The sequence below is a fragment of the Molothrus ater genome, chromosome 1 (genome assembly GCF_012460135.2).
Source record: "Molothrus ater isolate BHLD 08-10-18 breed brown headed cowbird chromosome 1, BPBGC_Mater_1.1, whole genome shotgun sequence".
In the NCBI taxonomy this organism is placed as follows: domain Eukaryota; kingdom Metazoa; phylum Chordata; class Aves; order Passeriformes; family Icteridae; genus Molothrus; species Molothrus ater.
In genome coordinates, this window is record NC_050478.2 from 141,334,864 (window position 1) to 141,346,589 (window position 11,726).

The 11,726-nt window shown below is 46.5% G+C and overlaps 1 protein-coding gene across 1 annotated transcript; it reads right to left on the reverse strand.

Annotated features, from left to right (window-relative positions):
* Positions 1-1,213: 1,213 nt before the first annotated feature.
* On the reverse strand, positions 1,214-10,660 carry C1H8orf76 (chromosome 1 C8orf76 homolog). The gene is made up of 6 exons (XM_036378954.2): positions 10,319-10,660; positions 9,827-9,922; positions 6,978-7,121; positions 5,668-6,185; positions 2,655-2,787; positions 1,214-1,558 (listed from the first exon to the last, which is right to left on the reverse strand). The coding sequence occupies exons 1-6, from the start codon at positions 10,598-10,600 to the stop codon at positions 1,352-1,354; spliced, it is 1,380 nt and encodes a 459-aa protein (XP_036234847.1). The 5' UTR covers positions 10,601-10,660; the 3' UTR covers positions 1,214-1,351.
* Positions 10,661-11,726: the final 1,066 nt, after the last annotated feature.

Genomic DNA, 11,726 nt, shown 5'->3' on the forward strand with positions numbered 1-11,726 from the left:
AGATTTAGTTTAGATATTAGAAAGAAATTCTTTGCTGTGAGAATAGTGAGACACTAGAACAGGATGACCAGAGAGGTCTAGTGGAAGGTGTTCCTGCCTGTGGCAGTGGGGTTGGAACTAGATGATCTTTAATGTCCTTCCAATCCAAACCATTCTACAACTCGTGATAGGTTCCCTAATCAGTATCTTAAAGCTTTGAAATTCATCCAAAACTAGCAGATAGAATTCACACATGGTGAATCATCATTCAATTGTGAATTATTTAAGATTTTGGCACTCCTTAGTACTCCAGAAAGAAAGCACAGGAAGCAAAGGGACAGCAATGTATGTCTAAGAGACTCCTAGTTTCAAACTACATCCATTATAGAACACTTTTACAGAAAACTACGGAAAAATTAAGTTTAAGAGAAGTTTAAGAGAAGATGGAGGAAGAGCACACTGTGTATGTCTGAAATGTAAACTGTTTCAAGTGAAAGAAACTACAGGAGGATCTTTGCCCTCTCCTAGATGCCCAAAGCACACAGCACCAGTGCTTGAGAAAGCAAAGCAAAGTGTTGTCACTGACAACTGAAAGCACAACAGACGGAGCTGGATGAGGCAGAAACAACACTGCCAGTTTTCATAGCAAAGATCTTCCTTGCAGGCTTTTTACAAAGGATATGATCTGACTAAACACTCCTCAGTACATATAAACAACCTTGTCAGTTTTTCTCCTCCTCTAAGCACTGAACACAAGACTATGGCGTGTTTGACGCCTGCAACAAACACTTGGCTTCAAAAGGAGAAAATCTCCTAGTTTTAAGTTAAATATTTATGACTTAGATTTCCTTCCTAAAAGATATGGAATTAATGTTATTGACAATTGCTCAGCATAAATATATTTGAGATTTCTAGCAATCTGTCTCTGAACAGGAAATCACTATAACATTAATAAAAAAAATTAAAATAATTACTTAAGAAAATGGCTGATTGCATGGCTCTAAATGCAACAACATCAAATTTGATATCAAGAAACTTTCAAATTGGACATGAGAAAGGAAGCTTCCATCCCACCAGCATTGCAGGCCTCCAAAAAAATCACACACACTTCAAGCACAAATTGGTGAGGATTATGATGGGAAGCCACCTCTGAAAGCTGAAAGCTTGATTTTACCCTGTGTTCCTCATAATTTTAAATACAAACAAATCAATGAACAAAGAAAAGGATGCAAGGTTAAGAGTTTAAATACAGAGATTTATATCTACTCTTAAAAGAAATACAGTAAGAATTCTTAAAAAAAGTAAAATGAACTTTATTGCATGTATCATGCCATAATAATCTGGAGATACAAGAATAAATACAACCAAATGTCTATGTTACCGAAGGTGTGAGATAAATGTCTGAATAAAATTGTCCATCAAAGTGACATAAATCATCTTGGAGATTACCAAACCATTTGATTTCAAATTCCATGACTGAAGCAGTTACCAGTGATGATAGTGCTGAAGGGCCTATGCATTTTACCTCACCCTGAAACTCCTCTTTTAGTTTTTCTGGTATAAGATCCTGTCCCATAGCCTGCAAAAAGAGTAAGAAAGAAGGGAATCAAGGAAATAACTTGCAGAGAAAAACCCATCAAACATGGCATTAATAACAGATCTTTACGAGCAAAGCCCTTGTCACATGAACCACACACCGTCCTGGAGAAGTTTCCAAGCCATGATGAAGTTGCCTGCCTTGGCATTCTGTGCTCAGGGAGAGCTGAGACCAAAGCTCAGCGCTGCACAACCCCTCCAGCTTCAGGCTGCACTTGCACAGAGGGGTTTCACTCTGAACACCAGCAGAAATCTCAAGCAGCTCTGCATTCAGTGCTCACCTTGCATCAGCATCAACACTGAACTGTTCCTGGGGCATGTCCGAGCAAGGGAAGCAAGGAGAGAAGTTTCTTTTTCCAGCCTTTCCCAACCCTGAGCTAGCCTGTGTGCTACTGCCCTCTCATGGATGCCATGCCTCTGACTGCCTGCAGCCCAGCGGTGGCTTGGCTGTCACCAGCTTAAAGCTGTAATGCTGACAGCAAAGGTAGAATCTAGCTGGCTTTGTTTTGATCCTTACGATAAAAGTCAGAAGCTCTTTAAATAGCACTAAAAATGTTAAATCTCTGTAAAGAGATTAAATGCAATCTTTCTCTCCTCTATTATTTTTTTAAAACTAGTACGTTAAACAAAGAAATGCAAAAGAAAGTCTCTGGATTTTTCTGGAAATACTCAGTACTTTTTATGCAAGAGTTTAATACTGTTGTGGCCATCAAAAATAATCTGCACGGCCATTTCAAACTAGTGATTCACTTTGGGGCATCTAAAACTCCTGAGATAAAATGTAACTCCCAGGAAATGCACAGTGCTGATGCATCTGCAAATACAAGTCCAGTGAGAAACTGAGCAACACTGCACATTCCAGAAAGGAGACTCTCAGCAGATCAGAGATCCACCTGTGTGACACAGGCCAGGGAAGCACAGGCACCTCTGTCAGTTCAGGTAACACCCTGCCTGCAGCTGCCCCAGCTCATTCCTGTGCTTCCTGGCACACTTAGTGAGCTCAGGGGAGTGTCATGCTTTGAGCACAACCAGCCCACACAGAGAACTCAGACCCTGCACACAATGAAATATCCTCTTACTTTGGTCATCAACAGCAAGGAGTTTTCATCGAAACCAAGTAGAGCCACTTTGTCATCAATTTCTTTCTGACATTTTCTGTTATTCTCTAGCACAAAGGACAACTGTTGTGACTGGGTAAGCTGAAGTAAAAGCCTGCAATGAGAAAGACAGTTAAAAATTGGCACAGCTGGAAAAAGAGTAAGTCAGCAGACCTAAAAACAACCAAAACGGTTAATTCTTTAATTAATTAAATACTTTAAAACAGCTCTTCTTCCTGACTTTTGCCTACTGCAAAGAAGTCAATACATGTGTATCAATCTACCATGGATATTGTGTATCTGTGCTATAGAACTACTGAGAAGTATTTTTGAAAAACAATGTGCCAATAGCTCTGGTTGCTCTATGCAAACATTTCTGTCCCCATATATTCATCACACCATTCAAAAGTGAGCCTGGGAGCTGTGAGGCATCATGTCCTTACTATGGCCTAACAAGACAGCAGCACATTTGTGCCTATGGAACCTGAAAAGCTACAAATGTGAGGGTTTGGGCAAATATCAAACATCCTCCCACCCAGGCCAATCCTGGATTACTTTCTAAAAGCATTCACCAGTTTTATGTTCCAGGCAGTGCCCCAGAAGTCACAACCCTGACCTGCTGAAGGTTACACACCCTGCCCACAGCAGGGGTTTATGTCACCCAGGGTCCTGTCACCAACTGCTGGACCAGCAAGAACAGTGGCAGTTCCAGAGCCCTCCTCAGACAAGGACTGCAAAACTGGGCAGCAGAGGAAATACCCAGGTATCTCTGCATTTGTCTCAAATCCACTGTCAGACAGATTAAGGGTATTATGCTTATTTTACACTTCTAGGAACTTGAGAGACATATTGCACTATCTCCTGTGAACTCACTGAAATTCACAATGGGCATTATTGCAGAGATAAATATCAGTTTTAGAGAATTTATGAGGGTCCAGAGAAGGGCCACAAAGGTGATCAAAGGCCTGGGAAGCCTGCCATTTGGAACAGGCTGAGAGAACTGGGTTTGGCCAGACTTGAGAAAAGAAGGCTTAGGGAAGACCTCCTCACCATGTTTCAGTATTTAAAGGGCAGCTACAAAAAAGATGGAGACTCCCTTTATACAGGGAACCACATGGAAAAGATGAAGGACAGTAGGTAAAAATGTTAATTCTAGGCAGATTCCAACTGGACACAAGAGGCAAGTATTTTACAATGAGAGCAGTCATTGGAATAATCTCCTCAAGAAAGTTGTGCATTTCCCTGTGTTGGACATTTTTAAGATTCAGCTAGATTGGGTGCTGGGCCATCTTGCCTAGATCATGCTTTTGCCAAGAAAGGATGACCCTTGAGGTTCCTTCCAACCTGGAATTCCATCATTCTACAATACTTAACCAAAGGACCGTTAGAACTTAGCAGTGTTGTTGCTGAAAATGTGTTTAATTCAAGCTTTATGCAAAAAGAAAAAACAACAAACTTTTTTATCCCATTTACTGAAGTTAAGTGAAGCTGATATTATAATAATGGTGTGCATTTTTAAGGAAAAGACTCAAGAACTGAGATGAAAACTTTCATTTGAACACTATAAACATCAAAATTTACAAATGTGATTTTCTCAGTTAAAAACTTCACTGAATTTTCAGATGGTGTGTTGGTTCCAAGCAAAAATGGAAATTATTTTTAATTTATAAAGTAATTTTGTTTCAAAATTTGCATCAACATAGTATTAAAAAAAAAAGTTTCAATGAAAATTAAACAAAAAATACTCCAGTTTTTTTTCAAAACTAAGAGAGTCAATTATTCATGATGCATCAACAGAGAACCTTATTGCCTACAAAAAGCAGTGCTAACATCCCTTTTCCAGGTGCAATTTATCCTGCACATGCATTTGTACAACATCTAGATCCCACTTAAAATCCAACAGACCTGAAAATATTAGACAACCTGCATAAGCCTTGGGCAGGGGAGAAGCTTATCCTGGACAAGTGTATCTGCAAATATCAACCACAGTAACACTCTGTGAAACTGTGCAGCCAAGCAAGGAAATGCCACCCTTTAGAACTACCTCATTCTGAACCATACACACTGAAACAAGCTACACAAATTATTAATATAAATGTACCTTCAATATTCAGTATCAGTACTAAATCAATGAACTTCTTCCAAGTAGCAATTAAAGTCTTCATCTCTTAGTCTGGAGTACAGTTAAAAGCTGCTATTTGGGCTTTTTTCATTGCTTAAGTCTTACCCCAGCAGGGCGGTTATAAAGTGTTCTCTGTAAACACTTCTGGACATTCATAAGATGCCTTTAAAAACATTCAATGACTGATACATTACTGTGAGGCAAGAGGGGGGGAAAAACATCCAAGATTATTTTAACAAAACCAGTTCCTAATTATCTCTTTGAAAGATTATGTTTTGGGGATTTTTGCTGCACGCAAGAGTTTTAGGAAGAGGGAAAAGAAAAGGAAAGAACATTTTAATGCAGCCCTGTCAATCAGTTGTCACAGAGTTCATTTTCCAGCCTCATCCATTATGCAGATTGGGGTATCATTATAAAATACATTTTCACTCAAGCATGAGGCTTCAAGCAAATAAGACAGGTGGCACTCACAGAAGGAAGACTGGCTATGCCTTCCCTTTGGGCACTTCTGCTTCTGCATCTTTAACACCAGACCAGGGAACAGCAATGGTCTAGCAGGAGCATTTGTTGAAGAACAGACCCTTTTGTATATAATTACTTGAAAAGATTTATAAGCTCATTAAAAAACTCTTTACTTGTCAGCTGTGCATGACACTGGTTTACTCTTTCCACTCAGATTCAGCCTCTTCACAGCCACCACACTAAGCAGATTTTGCATTTTAGATCTGAAGCAACAGTAGGGTGCTTCTAAGTTAGTGTTGAAACAAACACTTAAATTGAAAATGCAAACTGAAAACAAAAACCGGGAAAAAGATGCTTTACATTGTTCTTGACTGAGAGAACTTATCATTATTCTAAGGATACATTGATTACCTTGCTCTGATAAACGAGGCACATGCTTTTATCCCAACTTTCTTTAACATGCTCTGCTTCCAGGCCTTGGAGCCTGCACATTTCTCTTTGTCTGTCCGTTCCAGTTCTCCTGAAGTGCAGAGGAATTCTTTCACTACTTGGCTGCTGGGACGAGTCACTGCATTCTCCCCCTTTGTTTCTGCAGCGAGGCTGAACCAAGGGCCTTCCTTCTGGCCCTCTGATCTGTGAGGCTGCAGATTAATCTCTCTGCCAGTGGATGTCTGGAAACTGCTATTACTTACACAAACCTCTTCAGACTGATTTAGATTTGCTTCTGGAATGACCAATGGAGACAAATTCTGCAGAAGGCTCATATAAGCTTCAGCAAGTAACTTCCAGAACCAGGGATTGAAAGGATGTAAGCAGATCAGTTGCTGCAGACACATTATCTTTTTTTCTACGTTTTCCAGCCCCTGGTAAATGGAAAACTGCAGGTTGAGAACCGTCGTTAAGTGATCTGTGTTAGTGGCACTGTTTCTCTAGAAACAAAAGATAACAGATTAAAACCAGGAGTAGAATAGAATCATGCTTCAGAGCCTAAGAAAATGTCTCCCTAAATAATGACATACAAATATCACAAGGTAATTTTTAAACTGTACAAAATGGTGCTTTTAATTTATAATGATACAATGGGATACAGATCTTGCACTGTCAAGCTGACAGCATTCCCTCTAGGTGCCTTGTCCCAGTCTGAGAGGCAGCAAGGTCCTAAATGCTGTCATTTGTTTATGTGCCTTCAGAGTCTTCTACAGCTGCCTTTCTTTGCAGCATAAATATCTTTTATATAAAATAAAAATCATCAATAATATTCTAGCAGACTTCAGAGCCTCTGGACTTTTTCCTTTATGGGAAAAACTCAATTTGTGGTTGGATACTCTTCTTGGTGGCAGTTTGGCAGCAACTATATGGAAATAAAAGGGAGTTTTGAACTGTCACTTGTATAGTGGAAAGATTTAAGCACTCATTTATTCCCTTTTTTATAATTCCTATTACATTGCATTAATTCTGCCTGGCAGAGCATGATATTTAGTCCCTTCCAGGACTACCAGTTTCCCTGCACAGGGAGCTCATTGTGGTACAGGGTGTTCCAGTTTCTAAAGAGTGATTATATCTGCAGTGACAGTTACCCTCTGTTTACCAAATACTCTGAGCACTGAACATCCTGAAGGATTATACACATGAAAATTATTTTTCCAGAAAATGGTCTGTATAAAAGAAGTACTGGCAATGTTTTCATGTTCAAAGCCTAAAAGAAAGACTGCACTATTTACCATTTTTTCTGCAATATCCAGAGCCTCCTTGTGCCTCCCCAGGCGAGATAAACAGCGAGCCTGGCCCTCCTGGACATCACGCCTCATTGCAATGTTGCTGGCAGGTAAGAGTAGCAGGCAGTCTGAGTATTCACACAGGGCTTTCTAGGAGCGTGACAGGAAGAAAAGCCAACAAAACAGGGAGAGATTTGCATTTAAAAGCAAGCCTGACAGCACATTTTCTTTAAGACTACAGTCACAAAGGGAACTCAGAACCTGAAGTCCACATTTGCATTTCTTCAGACTCAGCCACCACCTTTGAGAGCCAGAGACAAGGCCCCAGCACCACGCAGCCAAGCCCAGATGGTGATGAGCAGCCTCAATCCTAACTCAGGCCAGGCAGGATTCACCACACAGCTGTGAATCCTCTTTTCCACCTCTCTCCCACCACCCCTGATCCAGAGGGGATCATCTACTGCCCTGGCTAATAAGTGACACAAGGCATCCTTTCCCTCAGCTCAGTGATCTGAGTGCTCATCCTAAATCTGTGTGGCCTTCTTTCAACACCAGGACATTCTCCATGGGAAGGTCTGAACCTGCAAGTAGCTCACCTCAAATAATCAGTAAGTCCGAGAATACCACAAGGAAGGTGAATCTCCATTGTTCCTGTAGGCTGGTTTTAATGTACTTGAAATAAATATTAATTGGGCTAAGGAAAAAGGCAAGAATGAGCAATACTTCTGCAGCTTAATGCTCAGGGCACTCACCAGGACTCCAATTAACATTTAAATACATTAAATTAAGTATTCAGTGAAGCTAAGTCTGGAATCTTGATTTCTCTCCCTTTGTGTAAGTGCTTAGAGAGAAGACTAGAGAGCAGTGCTCATTCTCCCATCTCTCAAAATGAGTATTTAATTATTCCTTGCAAACTTTAATGGTTCTAACAGAAAGAGCTTCTAAATACCCTAAATACTTCCTAGCAAAACGGCTGGAATATTTTGCTTTCCTGATGCTGAGCTCACATTCATTCTTAAGCAAAAGAGGGAGCTCCCCTCTGCCCAGTGCATGCAGCAGCCACTGTTGAAAATGGATCACAGGGCTGAGGACAGCCCTGTTTGCCTTGCTATGTGACAAAAGGATATAACCTGCTAAGGTTCAGGCATTATGAATCCTAAGCAGATTCTACAGTCATCTATATCCTAAAAATGGGCACAGTTTAGATCACTGCTGTCCTTGACATTTCCTATCAAGTGGCCTATCCTGAAGTAAAAAACTCATGATAAGAGAAGAGGTTACTATCCCTATTTACGTATTTCCAGCCCCCTTTCTAAGATCAATGCTTCCAAATCAGTAATTTTATGTGTAGTCAAGCTCTGGTTCTTGTTCTACCAGTGATCTAGGTTAGCAATAAAACTGAAAATATTTCTAACATGAATCACTGCAACAGAAAAGAGTTAGGAAGCAATGGTCTGTTCTGTTTAGCAGCTAGTCTGACCACAGCCTGAGGCAGCTCTGCTATCAGCACCCTTTTATGAATCCCTTTAGGGCATCTCAGTTGAGACTAGAAAATACATGTCAGGTATACACAGGGCTGCAGTAGTGCTGAAATGACATCAGGATCAGTGCCAAATGAGGTACAAAAAGATCTACAGATCCAATGGGTGGGGCAAAAGGAGTAGAGTCAGAAGTCAGCTGGAGGGCTTTGAAATCAGGGAGCCTGGAATGCAAACCACAGGCTGGAAGAAGAAACAACACCTGAAACAAGGCCTGGAGATGCTGATTTCAACCAGGAAACAAGGTAGTGAAAGACTAGGACTGCAGAAGGCAGGAGAGCACCGCTGGTGAGGTATGCAGCTCAGGACGTACACAGAGGAGAGGTCCGGGACCACTGCGGGCAGGAACAGAACGGGCAGAGCTAGAGCGGCCCTCGGAGGGGGGAGCGAGCAAAGGGACAAACGCGGGCAGAGGTACAGGGGCCCTCCAGGGGGAGCGGGCAGAGGTAAGGACAAGGGCAGAGGTACAGCGGCCCTCCGGGGGGAGCGAGCAAAGAAAGGGACAGACACGGCAGAGGTACAGGGGCCCTCCAGGGGGAGCGGGCAGAGGTAAGGACAAGGGCAGAGGTACAGCGGCCCTCCGGGGGGAGCGGGCAAAGGGACAGACACGGGCAGAGGTACAGGGGCCCTCCGGGGGGAGCGGGCAAAGGGACAGACACGGGCAGAGGTACAGGGGCCCTCCAGGGGGAGCGGGCAGAGGTAAGGACAAGGGCAGAGGTACAGCGGCCCTCCGGGGGGAGCGGGCAAAGGGACAGACACGGGCAGAGGTACAGGGGCCCTCCGGGGGGAGCGGGGGCGGCAGGGACCTGGCACAGGACCTGGCACGGGGCACGCACAGGCAGCTCCGCGACCGGCAGGAACCTGAGGGCCACCGCAGCTTTGCTCTGACAGCGGGGGGAGCTCTGAGGAAGGTGAGCCGCAGCCACGCCTTCGTGGCACACGCCATTATCGCCGGCGCTCAGACACCCACACGCCGGACTCCGAGCACGGCCTCAGACCGCCGCTCTGCTCCGGCGGAGCTGCTGCGGTGCGCCCGCCTGCCTGCGATCAGTTCCGGGGCAGCGCCGCGCTCCTGCCCGGTTCGCGGCAGGCGGACTCCCGGATGGCTCGTGGCAGAACGCAGATCCGCTCCGCGGCCCGGCCATGCCCTGCCCGGTCAGCACGAACCTGGAGCGGGATTAACCGCGGCACGGCCGCCAGACCCGCAGGCCGCGGTACTTAATGTACGTTCACCCTGGCGCAGCGCATCAGGGACTGCAGGACCGCCCCACTCTGTGTCCCCACAACTTCCCCGGCCCCTGCGAGCCCTGGAAATACCTCGAAGTCCCGCTGCCGGAACGCCCAGTCCGCCCGGAACTTGCTGCTCGTGATCCCGCCGGCGCCTTCCCCGGCGTCAGCCGCGCTGTGGAACCACTGCGGGCACAAACAGAGCACACACAGAGCTGTGAGGGACCACGGAACCGCTGCGGGCACACAGAGCACACACACACAGAGCCATGAGGGGCCACGGAACCACTGCGGGCACACAGAGCACACAGACACAGAGCCATGAGGGGCCACGGAACCACTGCGGGCACACAGAGAGCACACACACACAGAGCCGTGAGGGGCCACGGAACCACTGCGGGCACACAGAGAGCACATACAGAGCCTTGAGGGGGTGTCAGGGACCCGTTCGGGGCCACCGAACCACTGCGGGCACACAGAGCACACACACACAGACCCATCAGGGGCCGCGGAACCCAGGCACGCAGAGCACACACAGAACCGCCCGTCAGGGCCCTCCCTCCCGCCGCCCCGTCTCCTCACGCAGGGCTCGCAGTGCCTGGCCCCGCACGCAGCCCCGTCCCCGCCGCCCTCCCGCCGCTCCCGGCTGGGCGCGAACAGGGAATCCTCGAACTCCGGGCCCAGCGCCGGCTCCATCGCCGCCGCTGCCGCCGGCCCCGCTCGGTGCAGGGGGAGGAGCTCGGTTACCGCTCGCCGAAAGGGAAGCGCTTCCAGCAACGAGCTCAGCTGCAGTCCCGCGCCTTGGTACATTAACCGCGTGTTGTGGCGGTACTCTGTCAGCATCTCGTCCTGGTGGCTGTGCATAGAGTGAGGGAAATGTGCTTTGGTAACTTTCCCATTTAGTTTCACTTCTATCTCAAAACAGAAGAACCTACTCTGGGTGACCCTGCCTTGGCAGGGGGGTTGGACTAGGTGGTCTCCAGAGGTCCTTTCCAACCCTAAAAAGTCTGTGATTCTGTGAAATTTCAGGCTTTCCACGACAGGCTTTCCCAGAAGACCCTACACTGTGCCAAGACTCAGGCACCGGCTGAGAGTTCTGTGTGCCCCGGCTGCCTGCCCTGCTCCTGGTGCTGCTGTCCCAGTGTGCTGTCCAGTGTACTGTGTTTGAGGGATGCTGCTGTGCACAGAGGGCTGTGTTTGAGGGGTACTGCTGTGCACAGAGGGCTGTGTTTGAGGGGTACTGCTGTGCACAGAAGGCTGTGTTTGAGGGGTACTGCTGTGCACAGAGGGCTGTGTTTGAAGGGTGCTGCTGTGCACAGAGGGCTGTGTTTGAGGGGTGCTGCTGTGCACAGAGGGCTGTGTTTGAGGGATGCTGCTGTGCACAGAGGGCTGTGTTTGAGGGGTACTGCTGTGCTGGGCTGTGTTTGAGGGGTACTGCTGTGCACAGAGGGCTGTGTTTGAGGGGTACTGCTGTGCTGGCCTGTGTTTGAGGGGTACTGCTGTGCACAGAGGGCTGTGTTTGAGGGGTACTGCTGTGCTGGGCTGTGTTTGAGGGGTGCTGCTGTGCACAGAGGGCTGTGTTTGAGGGGTACTGCTGTGCACAGAAGGTTGTGTTTCAGGGGTACTGCTGTGCACAGAAGGTTGTGTTTCAGGGGTACTGCTGTGCACAGAGGGCTGTGTTTGAGGGGTACTGCTGTGCACAGAGGGCTGTGTTTGAGGGGTACTGCTGTGCACAGAGGGCTGTGTTTGAGGGGTACTGCTGTGCTGGGCTGTGTTTGAGGGGTGCTGCTGTGCACAGAGGGCTGTGTTTGAGGGGTACTGCTGTGCACAGAGGGCTGTGTTTCAGGGGTACTGCTGTGCTGGGCTGTGTTTGAGGGGTGCTGCTGTGCACAGAGGGCTGTGTTTGAGGGGTACTGCTGTGCACAGAGGGCTGTGTTTGAGGGATGCTGCTGTGCACAGTGGGCTGTGTTTGAGGGGTACTGCTGTGCTG

Excerpts from the sequence above, each read along its gene's own strand:
- C1H8orf76 (XM_036378954.2), bottom strand. The coding sequence starts at position 10,600 with ATGCACAGCCACCAGGACGAGATGCTGACAGAGTACCGCCACAACACG. Across the intron at positions 9,923-10,318 it reads CCAGGCACTGCGAGCCCTGC|TGGTTCCACAGCGCGGCTGA; the intron begins GTGAGGAGACGG and ends TTGTGCCCGCAG. Across the intron at positions 6,186-6,977 it reads TGGATATTGCAGAAAAAATG|AGAAACAGTGCCACTAACAC; the intron begins GTAAATAGTGCA and ends TTTTGTTTCTAG.